The sequence below is a fragment of the Felis catus genome, chromosome B2, assembly GCF_018350175.1.
Source record: "Felis catus isolate Fca126 chromosome B2, F.catus_Fca126_mat1.0, whole genome shotgun sequence".
NCBI lineage: Eukaryota > Metazoa > Chordata > Mammalia > Carnivora > Felidae > Felis > Felis catus.
The window spans coordinates 96,378,332-96,400,175 of NC_058372.1; the positions used below are offsets into that span (position 1 = coordinate 96,378,332).

The 21,844-nt window shown below is 37.6% G+C and overlaps 1 protein-coding gene across 4 annotated transcripts in view; it reads right to left on the bottom strand.

The window, feature by feature from the left end:
- The window catches only part of PDSS2 (decaprenyl diphosphate synthase subunit 2), a 288,760-nt gene that overhangs the window by 161,826 nt on the left and 105,090 nt on the right, over positions 1-21,844 (bottom strand). For all 4 annotated transcript variants that reach the window (XM_011282517.4, XM_045057896.1, XM_045057895.1 and 1 more), the window contains exon 2: positions 19,748-19,882. In XM_011282517.4, the coding sequence (XP_011280819.1) occupies positions 19,748-19,882 (135 nt within the window). The remainder of the gene's footprint in view (positions 1-19,747; positions 19,883-21,844) is intronic.

The window sequence follows — 21,844 nt, forward strand, 5'->3', positions numbered from 1 at the left end:
GGAATTTTGTCTATAACTTTTATAGAAAGGTCTGATCAAGAAGGGCGATCTTAGAGTAATTTTTTTAGTTACAAAAATTAAAATAGATACCGCTAAATAATAGCTATTTAATAGATTTTGTCAAATCATCAGGTAACTGATCAACAGCGTCTTAATCACTGACAGGGTCAATAGTTATAGCAAAGAGATCTTTTGAAGAGATTCTAAAGTCCTGACTGGTTGTTAAGAAAATGTTAAAATTCATTACAATCAGAAGGATAATATTTCAGATAGTTTCCCCATATGTTATTAACAGTCTGCAGTCGTAGTGAATATTCAAGGATCCCTTGCTTTCGTTTAATGGACATTTATGGAGTGCCTGCCACATGTCAAACTCTGTGATAGGCTCTGAGAATTCATCCAAAAAAAAAAAAAAAGTTGGGGCGGTGGGGGCGGGGGGGGGGAGCAGGAATAAAACCACTGCTCAGTTCTCAAGAAGCTCATGGCCAGATTGGGAAGGTTTTAGACAGCAAACCAAATGATTTTAATGCCAGGTAATAATTGATATCCTAGAAGTAAACACAGGGTTCCAAGGGAGCCCAGAGGAAGGGAAACTCATCCCAATCTTGATGGAGTGACAGAAGAGGTCCCAAAGGAAGCACCACCTATAGTGGGACCTAAAGGATCATTCTGCTGGGAGGGAGCTGTAGGGGAAAAATACATGGGGCATGTGGGGAAGTGGACAGCAAGGGGGCTGAGGTGGGACTGTTTAACCTCAGATCATCAAGAATATATAATTTTAAAGAATCTCTTTGCCTTTTTAAAACTTTAAAAAATATATTTATTTATTTTTGAGAGAGAGAGAACAAGCAGGGGAGGGGCAAGAGGGAAAGAAAGAATCCCAAGCAGGCTCCACACTGTCCACGCAGACATAGGACTCAAACCCATGAAACGTGAGATCATGACCTCAGTCGAAATCAAAAGTCAGACACTTAACCAACTGAGCCACCCAGGCACCCCTTAAGGAATCTCTTTTAAAGGTTGGTCCAGATTAGCAGAAAGCATCCCGAGGTTGAAATAATGGACTTTATGAAATAAAGAAGGCAAAAAAGTTCCAGAACAGTTCAGATAACCATGTTTTAAATTCTGAAAAATAGTATCTTAAGGAAAACATTCCTGGGTCAGGTCCATGTATGGTAAATCAAATTTCAGAGTGGATGAATGTATTATCTGTTTAATGTTAATTGAATGTAGCATATAAGTTTGACTGAATAACTTGACATGACCAACATTTCAATTTCATTGGCTATTCTAACTGACCTTTACCCCCACAAATGAGGGAATCATCCTTGTCTCTTTCCCCTTAAAATGAAGAAAGTGTGAACTAGGATATGTTATATGTCTAATAAATGTGTGCCTATGATATACTGTATATATATTTTCAAAGTACATGTAAGAGATAATAACCTTTTAGAAGACAGAGAATAGACTGAATTTATTTCCTTTGGTATGGCACCCAGTACAGTTCAGGTGTGATCAGATACCTCCAAAAGCATTTTTTTTTAATGGAAATGCCATTATGTCTTAGCACAGTGATTATACACAGCTATAGTCTATGATATAGTGGATTCCCATGTTAACTTGGCATCATGATAGTAATATTTAACTTCTTTCAGAGTATAGCAGATTATCTCTTTTTGTGAATTTGTGGTATTTCTAAACTAGGTCTTACATGTCTATGCTCACTTAGTTTTTCACATAACCGCTATTCCCTCTTCCTAACTAGTGTTCTAATTCAGCAGTATTTGACCTTCAAAGATTTTCATCTATTGAACAACAAATAAGTATAGATTCTAAAGATTTTTTAAAACTATACATAAAACTACATCCATAGCTATGTACATATTATGTACACACAGCTTTGTAAAAATGGTTACAACATCACTCCTGACTTTAAATTTTTCTTGGTTCAATTTTTTTCTCTGAGGAAAAGCCCCCAAACATCAGAAGTCATAAAAGGTATAGAACATCATCTGATGGTAATTATAATACAAAAATAAGAAGTTATATTGTTGAACTTTAGACAAGGAAAAAGCAATGGGGCCCTATACTGGTCATCCACTGTTCCAAGTTCATTACTTTGTGTAATTATGAATTTCAAGGAAAACAAGAATAAGACTTTTGAAGGTGGACACAGAGAAGGGCATGGGTGGCCCACTTTACAAGGCCATCCAGACACCCTGCCAGAGCAGCCATTTTTGTCAGTGGTCTTTTCTTCTCTCCACTCTAAGGACCATAATCTATTCATCTGCCCTCACCTCTGCCTTATTCTAGAGAGTTTAAGATGGTTTAGGTATTACTAGATGATGTTCAGTAACAGATAAAAGGGGAACAGATAAAATGGGGAAAACAAGGGACAAGAGTGTGATGACAAGGGATAAAGTATGACAAATTGAGAACAAAAGGCACAAAATGGAAGAGAGGGAGGAACCCGCGGCAATAAACCAATAAGATTGAATGACAGGCTATAATGGAGTCCCCAGAAATAAGGCCCTTTTTCGCTGTGTGTGATAGACCTATTTTATCTCAAAATATAAAGATGTTGAATATTAGGTTTGATGACCATGCATTCTCCAAAGATAGTACACAGATTAAAACCTTGTCTGACCTCCCAATTTTAGGAAAAAAGGGGAACTGTGTTAGAAAGCATCAGGGCTTTGGGTTACATCTCCACCACCTTATTTCATACGTAAAAAGAAAAGCTTCTGATACAATAATCATCATTTATGACAATAACAGAGGGGGTAACCTTTTCCTGTATGAAAATGGCACCAACTTAGTAATGGTCATCATTTCTATAAGCAAAAATATTTGAGCACATACTGCTTCACGATACTGTCTAGATCAGTGGCTCCCTGTCTGGAGTTCCTAGATCTTTAAGGATTCTTCATAGCAGGTGAAGAATTCTTCACAGAGATGCTGTTTTCTCCTTTCCAAAATGTCTAAGGAAAGTCATTCATTCATATCTGTTAATAAACATTTCAATTTTCTTTAGTTTTGTACACATTAATAAGATGTGACAGCAGCAGTTATCTCATGGTCATCAGATGTTCAGATTGTCAGTTACAAGTGTATCTAATAAAAGAGAAAATCGAGTAATTATTTTACCTCTGAAGTGTGTTTGGTCAGCAGACTCTTTTTCACAGGAGGGTGGGGGAATAGCACAAGGAGCCGTGGGCAGTAAAGAGGTTAGGAGGCTATCATCACAAAGTCTACACTGACGAATTTCCCTCCACTTTTCCTTGGACATCCTCTCTTTTTCACCCAGGGATTCCGAGAGGGAGTTGCGGTCCAGGCCAAGGACACATCCAGCAGGAGGCCAGAAGAGGTCAGTGGAGAGCAGTGTTAGGCTCCTCACCCTGCCACCCACAGGGCTGGGCTCCAGCACACCTCAGCTGTCTACCCAAAAGGAAGAAGCCAAGGCAACAGAATAAACCATCCTGCCCAAATTTTTACTTTGCCACAATCACAGATGACTTGCAGGCTGTTGTAATGTTTAACTTAAAAAAGAAAAAAAAAAAGTCCAAAGTAGAAAACAAATTCTTCTGTGTGGTTGTAAAATACAGGTTTTTATATTAAAATGTTCCTTGAAGAAGACAATGACAATGAAATGATAATGCCTTAATGTTGACACAACAATCCTATTTTCTTTGACGTAATAATCCATTATTTCGAAAAAATACATGAGTTGCCAACATACAAAAATTCCCATTTAAATATACTCAATATCTGATTATTTGTATTATAGAAATAAAAGAGTATGTAATTAATAAGAACTACGAAGTCCCCAGCTTCTAAACTGATTTTAAAACAAACAGGAGAGTGGGGCGCCTGGGTGGCGCAGTCGGTTAAGCGTCCTACTTCAGCCAGGTCACGATCTCGCGGTCTGGGAGTTTGAGCCCCGCGTCGGGCTCTGGGCTGATGGCTCAGAGCCTGGAGCCTGTTTCCGATTCTGTGTCTCCCTCTCTCTCTCTGCCCCTCCCCCGTTCATGCTCTGTGTCTCTCTGTCCCCAAAATAAATAAACGTTGAAAAAAAAAATTAAAAAAAAAAAAAGATAAAACAAACAGGAGAGGGGTGCCTGGGTGGCTCAGTCGGTTAAGCATCTGACTTTGGCTGAGGTCATGATCTCACAGTTTGTGGGTTTCAGCCCCGCATCAGGTTCTGTGATGACAGCTCAGAGCCTGGAGCCTGTTTCAGATTCTGTGTCTCCCTCTTGCTCTCTGCCCCTTCCCTGCTTGCTCACACACACACACTCTCTAAGATAATAAAATAAACATTAAAAAATAAATAAATAAATAAACAGGAGAACAGAAAAATTAAACATGCCATTTGAACGTTTTAAATATTTAAATACAAATTTTTCTTCTCTTTTGATCTTCAAGGAAGTGTAAACTAAGTAGAAAGCTCTACCCCCTATTTATAGCTGAAGAATTAGAAGGAGAAAGGCTGCGGACTTTTAAAAAACAGTTCCTGTGTTTTTACTTGTCTCTCTCCAGAACTTTTTCACTAAAGCCCTACCTATAAGGTATGGCACCTGAAAGCGAGCCTTAGCTAATCCTTCACAGAGGAGCTACTTTCCTACCAAAATGGAGGTCATGGTCTGGGGCACATTTATTGAGGATAAATTTGCAATAGCATACCAGGCACAGAGAGACTATAAACCACAAAAGACTATGTGGTACCTGACTTTAGGGGCATTGTGAATCTAAGAGGGGAATCAGTAAAAACGAGCAACTGCCAAGGAAGGAACTAAAATGGGTAGATATGTTCAACAAATTACAAAAAGGTCCAAGTTACCTTGCCTACCCCTCTAATTGTTCTTGAGGAAGATGAACTTCCAGCCAAAGTACTATAGACCATGTAATACCTAATTTGCATAAGGTACCTTTGAAAATAACAAGTTGACTAATAAACACTGCAGGTGTATCAAAAAGAACAGATTTGTACAATTTAAACCATAAATTGAATTAAATGCTAATAATTTACTACAATTCCACTTAAATTCCCTGACAATTCTGTTTTCAGCTTATTGTTTTTTGCTAAATTAAAGCTGCTGTGACCTATCTACAAAGAAAGATAAAAAGTAAATTCCCATTAAAAATTTTTTTGAACTGAATGATATAAAATTAAATACAGAAATGCATTTTAAGTGCAAAGAATCCTTCCACTGTTGCCAGTAAACAACTAACAAAGGGGAGTTAAGTAATTTCACAGCCGTATTTTCTCACTCTCCTTCACTGAGAACACAGTCGTTTGCATGGCATAATAAGCTGTAAATTATAAACATTTTTACATAGCCTGCTGCAAAGAAAAGTCTGCCAGCTTTCTGCTATATTGGAAAGTGTTCAAGTGATTAACTATAGCTTTGGAAAGAAGGGGTGGAAACTTGTTTTGCGTCTCAGTTTGTTGGTTCTCTTATGCACAGCCTCTAAAAATCCGTTACATCATTATTTGCAATGAATATGTAAGTAATTATAGTAGAGCAATAGAAGCTCTGTATTTCTGCAGGATGTAAATTACCCATGGACAGCAGCAAATCTTGTAGGTGCATAATTATCCAAGTATTTCCTTGAAACAGTGTCTCCAATAAGTATGAAGACAGTGGTTTTCAATACGAAAATTTGTAGCACTGAGTACTGCAGGATTAATGACCACTGAAATACAGTTTGTACTTCTTCTACAGGAAAAGCTCATTAGACAGAACATCTTCTTACGGCACAAGTCTATTTTAAAAAGTGGTTTGTGTATCAAGGAAAATATAGTTATCTGTATTTCCCAACAGATAAAGAATTTGTGAAAGGAAATGCACAAAGAGACATGGCTTGTAAATGTAAAAGTCTTAATTTTTAAATTGTAGAGAGCGCTATCATGATCCACATTCAACCTCAAAAGAATATCCTCAAAAGAAAAGGATATTCTGTCTCCGTAAATCAACACTAATTCATGGAGCACCTGAGTGCCTACCATAATGATAGGGCTTTTGTGGTCAAAGACAACCTGGTTTTTCTAACTGCACAATTCACATCATCAAACATAGAACATAAAAATCAGTGCTTAGTGCTGAGGATTTCAAGATAAGTAAGAAAATATGTTAGAGCACCCTAATCCAGAGGCTACCTACAATAATGGAAAGAGCATGGATGCTGTGGCCAAATGGGGTTTCAATCCCAACTCTGCCATTTACTTACACTATAAACTTGATCAAGTTATTCAATTTCTCTAAGTCTGTTTCCCAAGCAAAGCAATATTTTCTTAATGAATGTCATGAGGACTAAATAACTTAATATATATAAAGCACATGAAAATGGTACCTGACATATTAAAAATGCAGTATGTGTTAGCATAGTAATAATTACTATTTTTCTGTATTCATCACAGTCAGCCTGGTACATAGCAAGGTGCTGGTTGTTGAATAAATGAATGAATCATTCAATGAGTGAATGAACAAATCTAGGAGAGGGATAAAATAGGTATACAAATTAATACAAGACACACAAGAAGTGCCTCAAAGATACAAAATATAACAGAATGCTCAGTGGTGGGTTGGAAGATGACTAAAACGCAGGTCCTTACCTCTAGGAGGTACTGTCTAGTGGGAAAACATATACATATACATAAATTAGTCATTACAAAACAATGTGTTAAGTGATCTAAAAATTCACAGAACATTCCCTCTAGGTTCTGGCTCTAATACAGCCATGGCTTTTCCTGGAGTACTGAAAGCCTTGTATCTTCATGAGTGGATACGCTTAACCATTTATAAGCCACAGGCTGAGGAGTTAAGAGGTGGGACCAGTGCTCTCATTATTTACCATCTTAAGAAAACCACTGTTCTTGTGACTACTTTCCACTGTCCTCCTCTCTTCTGTTACTCTGTGTTCATCGAAGTCCTTGGCGTCTCATTCAGTTCTGTTGTTCTCCTGGGTGACTTCAATCACATGAAATACCCATCTTGTAGTTTCTCAATCTACTCAATTCAATCTCCACTATATGCTGCCAACCTCACTTTCAGGCACAGCTGAACTTACCATTCAGAACTGTCCTACTTCTGAAATGTTCAATCTGAACCTCCTTTCTTTCTTTCTTTTTTTTTTTAGTTTTTAAATTAAATTTTATTTTTTTTAAGTTTACATCCAAATTAGTTAGCATATAGTGCAACAATGATTTCAGGAGTAGATTCCTTAGTGCCCCTTACCCATTTAGCCCATCCCCCCTCCCACAACCCCTCCAGTAACCCTCAGTTTGTTCTCCATGTTTACGAGTCTCTTATGTTTTGTCCCCCTCCCTGTTTTTATATTATTTTTATTTCCTTTCCCTTATGTTCATCTGTTTTGTCTCTTAAAGTTCTCATATGAGTGAAGTCATATGACTTTTGTCTTTCTCTGACTGACTGATTTCACTTAGCATAATACCCTCCAGTTCTATCCATGTAGTTGCAAATGGCAAGATTTCATTCTTTTTGATTGCCAAGTAATACTCCATTGTACATATATATACCACATTTTATTTACCCATTCATCCATAGATGGACATTTGGGCTCTTTCCATACTTTGGCTATTGTTGATAGTGCTGCTATAAACATGGGGTTGCATGTGTCCCTTCGAAACAGCACACCTGTATCCCTTGGATAAATGCCTAGTAGTGCAATTGCTGGGTTGTAGGGTAGTTTTGGTTTTTTTAAGTTTTTTGAGGAACATCCATAGTGTTTTCCAGAGTGGCTGCACCAGCCTGCATTCCCACGAACCTCCTACTTTCTATCTACAACCTCCTAACCTTTGAGCTCTCTGACTGCATTACTACTCTAATCCAGAATACAAATCATCAAGACCTCCAGACCCTGATCACTATTTTTTCCCTAATTTTGGACTCCCCAGTCAAGCCTACATAACTTATTTTTATTTATTGACTGAGTAATCTCTACTCCCAGCGTGGGGTTTGAACTCATGACTCCGAGACCAAGAGTCGCAGCTTCCGCTGACTGAGTCAGCCAGGAGCCCCAAGCTTAAATAATTTATTAGGTCAAGCATTCCTTTCCACATACCCTTTTCTTGGTCATGTTTTTACCTTCTTCACTTCTATTCTAGGGCCACTAGGAATTGTTGTGTTAAGGAATCTGTATTTAATCCTGTAGGGAATGAGACACCATTGAAGAATTAAGGATATTTTACTCCACTTACAAACTTAAAAGCTTGAGCAGAAGAGGAGGGAATAGGGGAATCTTAATAGAAGAAAATGAAGACCCAAGATACCAGTAACTATAGAGAAGAAGGATGCCAGGATTAGAGAAACTAACTTGATTATCTGCTCTTTTCCCTCTATTATCACTATCACCCAGCTACAGAGTCCAAGAGTGAGAAGAAAAGTCCAAGAACATATTGGAGAAGGAGTTCCTCAGGCACTGTAGATGCCAGTTCTCTAATAGCATCTTATGCAAGAAGTGTTAAGGATTATCTGTCTTGAATTATACAAATTCGATTTAATTAAATATGGAAGGACTGTGGACCCATAGTGAATATGGTTATAGCTCTAAAAGTTAGGTTCCAGAAACAGAGGTCTAGAAATGAAACTGCATCAATAGTGTCAGAAGGCTACTGGGTGCATAAATTGTATTCTTACTTGTCACTAGAGGTCAGAGACTATTTCTTATTAATATTTGCATTTCCCTCAATGCTCAGGCCCTGCCTTGCAGAAAGGAGGTAGTCAGGATGTGCCATATTGGACCACACACTACTTGAACCTAGCTGAATATGTGCCCTGTCAGTTGAGCTCCTTGACCTGAAGCCCATTTTTATCCCCATCTTACAGACAAATAATCACAGAGTGATTAAGTGGCTTGCTTAGGTCAAATAGCTAATCAGTTACACATCTGTGACAAGAACCCAGATCTCTAGAACTTGTACCCATGTCTCTGTTACACCACACTGTCTACCAGTGGGGGTGCCTTGAGCCTGGGTTCAAAGGATCAACATTAGGTCACACAGCTATTAAGCAAACTTTGTCACTAAACATTTTAAGTGACTGCAAGTCTTCTACTACATAAAACTAACATTTTGCTATCACAAGTGTCAAGAATTAAGCCCTGTTTAGGGGCGCCTGGGTGGCTCAGGTGTTTGAGCGCCAACTTCAGCTCTGGTCATGATCTCACAGTTCATGGGTTCAAGCCCTGCATCGGGCTCTGTGCTGACAGCTCAGAGCCTGGAGCCTGCTTCGGATTCTGTGTCTCCTTCTCTCTCTGCCCCTCCCCCACTGGTGTTCTGTCTCTCTCTGTCCCTCAAAAATAAACATTAAAAACTTTTTTAATTAAGCCCTGTTTAAAATGCAAAATTAGACACTGGACATTGCCTTTGACTGTGGCTTCTTGCTAGTCAACACATAGCCCTTCTTTAAGGAAAAGATTTAAACTTCTTCACTAATACCAAAACAATTTATGCAGTGTGTTTTTTGCTGTGATGTAGCTAGGGAGGCTAATCTATAGCGAGATATTTATATACGATACACGAACTCTCCACTGAATAGATTAGTAGCTGTGCCCATCTACTTTTTGTGGTTAATTATACTTGTTTTGTAAGAGGCTGTTCTTATTTTGTGTTTTTCCAACAGCCTTGGTGAAGCAATGACTTGTGATGTACAGTACGCTGAACATAAAGAGCCTTCCCCTTTCTTGTTCAACATATAATTGCTGCATTTGTGCATGCTGTGTACGTTGAAAATAACAATAAAAAGTTAATGAAGAAAATAAGTACTAGTTGTAATGAATTAGTAATATAGCTAGATTTGTATCTTGAGTTTATTTTTATTGTTGTAAGTGGAGTACAATCAATAGGAATATGTAATCAAACTGCACATGCTTTTATCTCTTGAGATCTCTCTGAAAGGGAGCCGAGATATCTTTAGGAAATTATCTTCAAAAGCCTACTCTAAATTCAATTATTCAGCATCATCATTTTAAATCACTGTCAATAAGCACTCCTCATTTTCAAGGTTCTTGTAGTACAAAAAGATACATTTCTTAAATAGGTTTTTATTGCTTTATAAGTATGAAATAGGACTTTGTTTTAATTTTCATGTTAATTTTAGTCATACAAAATAATACGAATAGATTCTCTTCATAAAAAAATTAAATGTTACAAACAAAGTCCCCTTTGATGACGTCCCTATAGCTGTTCCCAAACCTTCCCCCTCCCTACTTCTTCCAACCACTGTCACTATCAGGCAGGTGAGGTTTCTTCTAGACTCTTTACTAACATTTACATACGTCCTCTTAAAAAAAAAATAACTCTTTCAATGCTACATATTTCAATATTGATTATTTCATGTTAATATGATTGAGCCCTAAATAAATAATATGATCAACACGTTCCCACTTAAGCCTCATTTCTTAAGGTGTTTTTTTGATTTGGTCATCCCCAAGGTAAATATGGTTTCCTGTTTTTGTTAGGCATTTTTAAGTACTAGACAAACTGTAATGTGCAGTATGAAGGTGAAGATTGATAGTCACAGTCTACTGTTACCATAACTGGAAGTCATCAGAAATCAGTTAGTACCACATTAAAATGATAAGTTATGAACTATAATATTTTCAGGTGAGACCAAGACCAATTCTCTAAATTTAAAGATTTATAAACAGGGGCACCTGGGTGGCTCAGTCGGTTGGGTGTCCAACTTCAGCTCAGGTCATGATCTCACAGCTCATGAGTTCAAGCCCCGCATCGGGCTCTATGCTGACAGTTCAGAGCCTGGAGCCTGCTTTGGATTCTGTGTCTCCCTCTCTCTCTCTCCCCTCCTCCGCTCATGTTCTGTCTCTCTCTGTCTCAAAAATAAATAAACATTAAAAAAATAAAAAAAAATAAAGATTTATAAACAACAACAAAACTTGCTTCTTTCACAGTTTTTCTATTTCTCCACCTTCCTCCTTAAATTAAGATTTTGTTTAGGCCTCCAAATATTCTCCCACTCCTTCTGTGACAGCATCCCAAGTCTGACAAACTTTTCTCAGAGGAGAAAGCAATGTTAATATCATTTTATTGCCATGGTTTTCTAGATTTAACTTCTAGTTATGTTTATTATGCTTTTTTTATGATTAGTTCTTGGAGCCCAACAATGACTTTAGCATATGATCATTAATTAACCTTAATTACCTGAATAATACTGAGTTGAAAAGGAATTAGCATAGTTACCAAGAAATTATGGTGTCCATTTTAACATGGATGGTAAAACAAAAAGGTTCATCATTTTGATTCACTCCTGGTTTCTTTATTTAAAAAAGCCAGAACTATACTTTATGCATTTTCATAGGTTATTTGATCTTGTCAAAAAGGGCAAAAAAAAAAAGAAGTCCAGGTCAGTCCAGGGTCTCTAAGGCCCTCATTCTAATAGTAAGTTTAAGTTAACTGCCTGCTTTTCACCAGTTTTTATGAAGTGTGTAAGTAAAACATGTATACAGTTAAAAAATAATTCAGACACTGAAGAGGGCATAAAATGAATAAAGTCTCTCATCCCATTTCGCCCCCTACCAGTTGCCCCTCCCCAAAAGGACCACTATTAACAACTCTTTGTGTCTCCTTTAAAGCATTTTCCATGCATACAAAAAATCTAATGCCCACCTACTCAAGCCCCAATGGGATCAAATTGTAATGTTTTTGCATCTTGCTTTCTTCTTGATTCTTTGAGATCTTTCCAGATCAGACAAACAGACCTCCTTCATCCTTTTAAGCATTCATTTCATATTCCCTTGCATCCATAACAACATGTGCTCTACTGGTGGATGCTTTGATTGTTTCTTTTTTGGGGGTTGTTGTTGTTCTTGCAAACTATGCTACAAAGAACATTCTTATATATACATCTTTGAGCATTTATGTTAACACATCAGCAATTTTGCTAAATCAAAGGGTGGTTGGATTAAAATAAAACTTATAACTAAAAATGCTGTAGCTATCCCAAAGCAAGGCAATGTAGTTTAGCTGAATAGTCAGGAAGAAAAGCAACTATGTTTGGCAAGCTTGTTTCAATCCCTTTTATCAGAGTTAATAAGAGGTGTTGAAAAATTTTGAAGGTAGAATGAAAATATGTGGTCTGTTTATTTTTTTGTAATGTTTATTTATTTTTGAGAGGGGGAGGGAGGAACAGAGAGAGAGAGGGAGGCACAGAATCCAAAGCAGGCCTCAGGCCCTCAGAGGTCAGTACAGAGATTGATGCGGGGCTTGAACCTACATACTGTGAGATCATGACCTGAGCTGAAGTCGGATGCTTCAGCGACTGAGCCACTCAGACGCCCCATATGTGGTCTGTTTATAACTGCTAGTTAACAAATTATTTTCTAAGTAACTAACTTTTTCCTACTAACAAACTTAAAAAAACATTTTTTAATGTTTATTTATTTATTTATTTAATTTTTTTTTCAACGTTTATTTATTTTTGGGACAGAGAGAGGCAGAGAGACAGGGAGACACAGAATCGGAAACAGGCTCCAGGCTCTGAGCCATCAGCCCAGAGCCCGACACGGGGCTCAAACTCACGGACCGCGAGATCGTGACCTGGCCTAAGTCGGACGCTTAACTGACTGCGCCACCCAGGTGCCCCTGTTTATTTATTTTTGAGAGAGACAGAGACAGCACAAGTGGTGGAGGGAGCAGAGAGACAGAGAGGGAGACACAGAATCTGAAGCAGGCTCCAGGCTCTGAGGTGTCAGCACAGACCCCAGTGTGGGACTTGAACTCACGAACTGTGAGACCGTGCTCTGAGCTGAAGTCAGACGTTCAACTGACTGAGCCACCCAGGCTCCCAAAACTTTTTAATCTTTGCCAAACAGACCTCCTTAATCCTTTCAAGCATTCATTTCATATTCCCTTACATCCATAAAAACATGTGATTTATTGGTAGATGCTTAGATTGTTTCTTACTAACAATTAACTAACAATTTAACTAACAAGCTAGTTAATGTTTGAAATAACAAACTTTTTAATCTTTGCCAATCTGACAGGGGAAAACAGTGATTTTTGTTTTAATTTGTCCACTATGATGAATTCTAGCCTTTTCCCCCTTTTATTTCTAACTATCTATAATTCTTCTTCACTGAGTAGCCTGTTCATTTCCTTAGTCCATGTTTCTGTTGTATTATCTTCTTCTGATTTGTTTATTAAAAATTGGCCCTTTGGCACATATGTTGCAAATATTTTTGTAACTCTGACATTTTCTTTTGACCTTATGGTTATTTTTTCCCACTGAAGAATTATCTTCTGTGCAGTCAAATGGGTTAATTTTTTTGTTTATAGTTTCAGAGTTCTGGAACCTTTTAGGAAGGTCTTTCTTGCTTAGAGATTAAAGAATAATAAAAAATTTTAAAGTAATAATTTAAAATTGTTGTTATTATTAATCAGCCATGGTCAAATAGTCACTGGCCATCATCTATGTGTTAGGAATATGTGTTACCCAGCTGAATGCTGGGTACCATGGAGAAAACAGAACATCTGAACTATGTTTAATAGCACACAGAATACACAGTCTTCTGTTATCAGCATTACAAATAAATACAGAAAATGATCAGTCCATAATTTTCTTCTTATTCATCAGCTCACCTGACACCAGGAAGGAACACTGTCACTGCACTGGCTCCCCAGGAGCAGCTCACTGTCCTCCCCTCTGAACAGGGAGAATGGAGTTGAGGGCAACACAAACACAGAAGAGTGTAAAGCCTACCAGTAAAACTTTAAGCCATAGAGACACCAGGATGGAAGCTGTAGATAACAGAAGTGAGGAAATAAAATGCAGTAAAAGAAGGAATAGGTCACAATATGGAGAAAAACAAACTTTCGATGGGATTTTTAAAATTTTAGTAGATATTCTGTAGCACTTCTTGTTATGTTTTATTTTTGTTTTTGTGAATGATTTTCCACTAATACGTTTCTTTTCTTCTTTGAAATGTCACTTTACCTCTTACTTTACCTAGTAGGTAAAATATAACTAGGTTAAATTTTTGAGACCTTTTTATGTTCCATGAAGAGTACTTTAGAGTCTGCTTTACAGCGTACATCCTGAATTACAGGTTGCAAAGGACATAACAAGTATAGGGGCTGTGAGACACAGTCCCTGTTAAACTACTCAAAGTCACATTCTGTAAAATGTGTGATTCCAATGTTTATTCCGATCTACTACATTTATGTTATACGGAAGTTCAGCCAGGCAAAGATTTAAGACAATACTCTGGGGCACGTGGATGGCTCAGTCAGTTGAGCGTCTGACTTCGGCTCAGGTCATGATCTCGAGGTCCGTAAGTTCGAGCCCCACGTCAGGCTCTGTGCTGACAGCTCAGAGCCTGGAGCCTGCCTCCCATTCTCTGTCTCCCTCTTTCTCTGGCCCTCCCCCGCTTGGCACTCTGTCTCTCAAAAATAAACATTAAAACAATTTTTTTAATAAAAAATAAAACAATAAAACAATAAATACTCTGTCCAAGGAACTGGTGAACTATAAAGATGTACCTGGGCAAGGTGGTCTAGCTGAATAGTCAGGGAGAAATGTGTTTGGCAAACTTGTTTCAATCTTGTCTGCCAGAGTTAACAAAAGATGCTGGGAAATTTTAGGCAATGAAGATAGAATGAAAATATGTGGTCTGGAGGTGCCTGGGTGGCTCAGTCATTTAAGCGTCCGACTCTTGGTTTAGGCTCAGGTCATGATCTCATGGTTCATGGGTTCGAGCCCTGCATCAGGCTCTGTGCCGACGGAACGGAGCCTGCTTCGGATTCTGTCTCCCTCTCTCTCTGCCCTTCCCGGGCTTGCGCTCGCATGCTCTCTCTCTCTCTCTCTCTCAAAAATAAAAAAACATTAAAAGAAAAGAAAATATGTGGTCTGTTTATATCTGTTAGATGAGAAATAATTGAGTCAATTCTTGCTAAAACAACTGAGAAAGCTGAAGCATTAGTAAAAAAAAAAAAAAAATTCACCTGAATTTCTTTAAACTTAATAATCATGTTATATTACAGAAGTCCACAGTTTGTAATATCATGTTTTATGGATTATAATTTTTTTATACAGAAAATAAAAGTAACCTATCATTAATAGTAACAGGAAGTTATAAACTTATTTTCTCGGGAGTGGCTAGGGGTACTTGTAAACTTAGTAATACTTTAGTTATTTTTTAATTATTTATTTATTTTGAGAGAGAGCATCTGAGCAGGGGAGTGGCAGAGAGAGAAGGGGGAGAGAGGGACAATTCCAAGCAGGCTCTGCCCCAGCAGTACGGAGCCTGATGTGGGGCTAAAACCCATGAACCATGAGGTCATGACCTGAGCTGAAACTAAGAGTTGGATGCTTAACCAATAGAGCCACTCAGGCACCCCAGTAATACTTTTAAAAAAATTAATTTTTTTATTATTGAAGTATAGTTGACATACAATGTTATATTAATTTCAGATGTACAATGAAGTGATGTGACAATTCCACACATTACTCAGTACTCACCAGAATAAGTATAGTCACCACCTGTTATCATACAACATTATAGTAATACGTTTTTGACTAATCACTTTTGCAACCAATTTTTTAAAGTCAGGATTGGTGGAATAACTAAAGTTCATTGCCTTGTTGGCAAAAGGCTATGGTAGATGTTTATAGTGCGTTTTTATAAATGTAGCTCTCTTAACTGTTTTTCAAAATGTAGCTATTACATTTTAGCCTAACTTCTGCCTCTCTTGGCCATTAAATGATAAGTTTACTAAACATATCCACAGGTTACATCCATCAGTTATATCCTTAGGCCAAACAAAAGAGGTCACCTAACTCACTTTTGGTCCCTTAGGTAATTTACTCAGGTCCCATTATCTGACCTCAAAGTCAAGGTTATGAGAGAAAAACACAATGTAAATCCCAGCAGTTTGGAGGTGAATTAAAAAGCTCCCAAGTCAGTACTTCCCTCAAATGTTAAATAATTCACTGTGGCATTATAGATACAAGCCTCCAGCAAAAGTTACACTTGAACAATTAAGGAAGCAGGAGCCAAACAAATGACTGCAGGGGTAGAGAAACAAATTAATGGTTTCTCATAGTACTGTGCTAAATTACATTTTCACATTAACAAGTATGTAAAACGCACAAGCATCACCAACGACTTACCAGATCAAGTTTGATTATAGAAAATAACCTAGAACAACCCACCAGGATTATTTGCTAAATGTAACTGTCAATTCTATACACTTGAATATGAAATCCATTTATATTATTTATAAAGTTTTTATACTCATAATGTACCACCTACTGTTTTGCAAAGTTCTTTTACAACTGTTCATATTACTATGACCATCTGCCAAATGTGCTCTGTTCCTGTAAAGGATCAGAAGGTGATGCAGCTGTTTCTTAGTTGCTAGATAAGAAATTCACAACACAAGGTCACATCACGGTGCACTGTGCGCATACAGATACCAGCACCTGCATAGTATAAAGAGTATACACTTTAGAGCAGAATCAGGATTTAAATCCCAACTCTATCACTTTCTAATTAGAAGATTTTAGACAAGTCTTAATCTCAGTATTAGATTATTTTTCTGTAAAATGGGAATGATTCATTTATGAAACAAATATTTATTGAACACCTATTATGCATCAAGTAGTACTTTCCAAGGCTTATTTTAGGATGAGAGAAAATAAAACATAGCTGGTGTTCATCAGAGGTATGTATGGTTAACCAATTTCAAGAGCAGAGGCCTGGCCAATTAAATAGAGTCAAAGTCAGCAGACTGAAAAGCAACAGAATTCCTAAAGGCAACAGAGATACATGGGATACAAGGTGAAAATGAGGTCCATTTGCTTTCCAGAGACTAACAGGTTATTGGTACTTATTACAGATCTTTATGTATTTTCTCTAGTTAATTTAACTGATAAACTCAGTCAACAACTTTCTATAAAACTCATAGCATAATGTTTGAGCTCTAATTCAAACAGATTGGGGAAGGACATAGATGTGTAAAAGATTTGCCAAGTTACTTTCCATTCAGAAGTTTTGCAAAGACATACAGGCATAAGACTGCTTTTGGTATACTCATTTAATGGATAGTCTAACCTATATGTGACATAAATTCTTCAAATTGGATGAGAAAAGCTGAATGGAGGGGCTCCTGGGTGGCTTTGTCAGTTAAGTGTTCGACTTCGGCTCAGGTCATGATCTTGCAGTTTGTGAGTTCGGGCCCGCATCAGGCTCTGTGCTGACAGCATGGAGCCTGGAGCCTGCTTCGAATTCTGTGTCTCCCTCGCTCTCTATCCCTCCCGACCTTTCTCTCTCTCTCTCAAAAATAAATAAACATTAAAAAATTAAAAGAAAAAGAGAACTGAATAGAATCAAGAAAATAACATGAAACTTGGAAGAAAAAGTACTGTAGCTGAAGCCTCAACTTTTCTCATTTGCCAGTTGTGCCACCTTGAAAGTCTCAGGATGTTTGAATCTCAGTTTGCTCAAGACTAAAATAAGTATAACGACATCTCTCATCTAAAGCATTTTGTGAGGATCAAATGGGATAACCATCATAAAAATGATCAGGAGCCTACAAAGCACTAAGCAAACAAATTATTTCACAGTGAGTAGGAACTGAAAATGACACCAAGGTATCCCTTCCAGTGAAGATACTTGTATGGATAAATGGTAAAAGGTCTACAAAATTATCCTGACCCTGAAGGAGGGGTCATCTGTAGCCATGATATTAATAACTTTGCCTGCTTGCTTGTTAATGAGGAAGGATTATCAGACTTCTTAGCTGGTAAGCAATAGTCATCTCTGAATATTATATAAGAAAAAAATGAATGGATAAGACTACTAGGAATAAAAAAAACCCCTAAGGTATGGATCAATTTTTAAAGTACATCTGTAAGATATATTAACCATAAGTCAAACTTCCTAGAAATGCTTCCTTTGGTGAGGAAAATTTCCTTGTCACCCATGTTTTTAGAATGGTTTTATTTATTTTCATTTGAGAGACAGAGAGAGAGAGGAAGAGAGGGGCAGAGGGATAGAGAGAAAGAGAGAAAGAGAAAGAGAGAAAGAGAAAGAGAGAGAGAAAGAGAGAGAGAATCCCAAGCAGGCCCCGTTCTCAGAGACATGCGGCTCAATTCTATAATCCTGGGACCGTGACCTGAGAGGAACTCAAGAGTTGGACACTCAGCCGAGTCACCCAGGCACTCCTGGAGTGGTTTTAATTTCACATGCCAAAGTCCACCTGCACAGGCTATCTAGAGGCTCTCTAGAGCCTTTTAATAGTGTCATGTACAATATCAAATTAAATAAAGTTATTGTTGATACACTGTTACTAAAAATATGCAGCGATTTAAAAAAATAAAACTGAAAATTTTAAGTTTGTTTTATATGTAGCAAAAATGACTCATACTCATAAATTTTTTTTAATGTTTACTTATTTTTGAGAAAGAGAGAGAGAGAGAGCATGTACTCTCGTGTGAGCAGGGGAGGGGCAGAGAGAGACAGATGGGGACAGAGGATCTGAAGCAGGCTCTGCACTGACAGCAGAGAGCCCAATGTGGGGCTTGAACTCACAAATGATGAGATCATAACCTGAAGTCAGATGCTCAATCAACTGAGCCACCTGGGTGTCCTCTCATAGATTTATTGTTTAGTCTAAACATATGAGAGAAGAGAAAAAAATTTCCTTTTTTTTATTAAAAAAAGTTTTTTAATGTTTATGTATTTTTGAGAGACAGAGACACAGAGCATGAGCAGGGGAGGGGCAGAGAGAGAGGGAGACCCAGAATTCAAAACAGGCTCCAGGCTCTGAGCTGTCAGCACAGAGCCTGACGCGGGGCTCGAACTCACAGACCGCGAGTTCATGACCCGAGCCGAAGTGAGACGCTTAACCGACTGAGCCACCCAGGTGCCCCAAGGAGAAAAAATTTCTTACCCTAAGTAACTTTAGTAAAAACCTCTTCACCATAAAAAGAAGCATAATAAAATAAATGATGCAGCATTTGAAGTATACTACTTCTCCTAAAATGATAGCTGCATCATTATTTTATAACTAGGTTATCATTCTGAATAGGTTTAAAATCGTAAATCCTAGAGTAAATCTCTATAAAAATACAATGATACCATGATAATCAAGGAGAGGTAGTCATGAATAGAAATTTATCTTTTTTAATTTTAGGGAGAGAGCACAAAGGGGGTTGAGGGGCAGAGAGAGAGAGAAAGAGAGTCTTAGGCAGGCTCTACCTGAGTGCAGAGCTCACGGCAGGGCTCAATCCCATGACTGTGACCTGAGCCGAAATCAAGAGTCAGATGTTTAATTGACTGAGTTACCCAGGCACCTCATGAATAGAAACCTATAAATGCCCAGAGTAGAAATGAAAGTTTTCAACACAAATGTACAGGGATTCCCCAGTTATGCATGGAGCTGCTAAGTCTGTCAGACTTGTTAAGAGCAATAAAATTACATTAATAAAAGGTGGGGATTCCTGGCTGGCTCAGTTGGAGGAGCATTCGACTCTTGATCTCGGGGTTGTGAGTTTGAGCCTCACACTGGGTGTACAGACTGCTTAAATAAATCAATAAGTGAACTTTTAAAAAGAGAACAATAAAAATACATTTTTAACCTTATAAAATATTTTAATCTATCCTTGAATCAGAGAATGACAAAAAACTAAATAGTGATTTCCACTGACCACTGTTCAGTAAGAGGAAACACAATTTAGAGAGCGATGTCAAAAGACTAAGTTCTTCTTACCATGAATAGATCCCACTGACCATATCATAGTTCTGACATGATGCATTCATGCTGCTGGGCCCAGCTGCTTTAGAAATAAGTAACACCACCAAGCCCCTCAACTGGAGGTTATGCCGGCTCTCATGTACAAGCCCCCTGCCAACAAAGAAAGAAGAGGATTAACATATTTTCACAGAATCAGTCAGATCAAGTTAGGAAATTGCTACCATTCACCTATACTTCCAAAGACAGAGAATGGGACTTGTTCACAGAAACAGAATTGGGGGAAGAGCTAACAGGAGGAAGTCATGAGTTCAGGAATCAACTAGAGAAACCCAGGGCTGGTTTTAGGTCTCCAATTGTGGGACCTAATGATCTGGCTTCCTCCTGTTTCTGGGTTTTCCTACGATCTGTACCCTACATCTCACAATCTCAACCATCTGCTCAACCCATAGTTTTAAAGTGCTTTATGGTAGCTGACAGCAACTGAAATACAAATTGTATGGCTTAGATGAAGTGATGTTATTTGGTGATGATGGTGGTAAGGGAGAGGGGCAAAAAATGATTTCTGTCTTCACACGTAGAGAAGATACTCAGAGAATTAAAGTGACAAACTCAAATGACTTAAAAATTTATTTGGTAAGTAAAATGGAAATGTATGCCATCAGCAAGTGTTGCCATTTCCTATTATTTATGGAAAGCATTATCATTCTAGACAACAATATGGCTTTAACTTAGCATGTCATTTTATTTTTGCTATGAGTATTGAATTTCCATAATTTTTACTATAACTAAGGCCAGGAATACATGTTTTGTTTTGTTTTGTTTTGTTTATCTCCAAGTATTGCAAATGGGTGTCACACAAGAATTAAATGGCATCATCATCATCAGAAAGAAAGAAAGAAAGAGGAAGAAAGGGAAAGAACGAGCGAACGAAAGATGGACAATATATTATAATAAATTAATATTTAGAACAAAGCTCATGAGCACTAATCAAATAGGTATTATGTACATGTTATGAACATAGTTCTTGAATGTAGTGAAACAAGCATTAAAAGTTTGTAATATAATACTCCATTAAATTATTAAGTCTTCCTTCGTAAATTCTGAACAAAGAACTAATTTAAATTAATATAGCCAAAATTAATGAGTTAGTTCATTACTTAAGGAAAATTTTTGCCCCTTTGCCTTCAAACAAATTTTTAAAAAGGCCCCCTTTGTACCCTCATTGGTTTCAAAATAAGGCAGAACTTCAGGTTCTCTGAAAAGGAATAGATATAGCTCCTTCTCTAATTATATTTCTCCACAATGCAGTAAGTGATCATCAGCAAGTTTGAGGCATTAGTAATTTTTAAAAAGAAGTTCTCATTTCCTAGGAAAAAAAAAAGTTAATTTACAGCCATTGTTATATCACAAGAGCAACAAAGAATCATCAGAAATATCCAAAGCTCTTCATTATCATGTAGCTTTCTACTTAAAATCCTGTAGACCCGAAATGCAGGGAGGCTGGGAAGCACTCCATTTTGGAACAAGTAAATGTAAAATGGGAGCACTTCCTAAGCTTTTTGCTTTGAATTACAAATTTTAACTTATGCTCTTGGATCCTTATTAATGTATTACCAAAGGTGAATTCTTCCCTTCTTAGATGATAATATTAAAGAGAAGGTCTGAATTGGCTCTTAATTCTAGAAAGGGAAAAGAGGAGGGTGATGCTGTATGTGAGCCTGTGCTTATGTTCTGCGGGTTGAGTCTGGTTAGGGATGAAGATATGATGACATGGTAAGAACTCTGAAAGGCTTACTTTTGAGAAAAGTTTGACTCAATCATGCTGATGAAACAGCTGTGGCAACACTTTTGACATCTTCAAAGTTCAGAGACGGGACCTTTCACAGGAGACACACACAAACAACAACAGCCAACACTTATACAGTGCTTCACATATGCCAAGAACTGTTCTAACAATTTACTACATATTAACTAAATTAATTCAGGACAACTTCAAGAGGAAGGCACCACAATTACCCTGATTTTGCAGATGAATAAGGAGAATGAGGCACACAAAGAGATCAAGCAACTTGCTCTTAGCTGGCAGGCGGTAGAGCCTCGATGAAGCAAAGA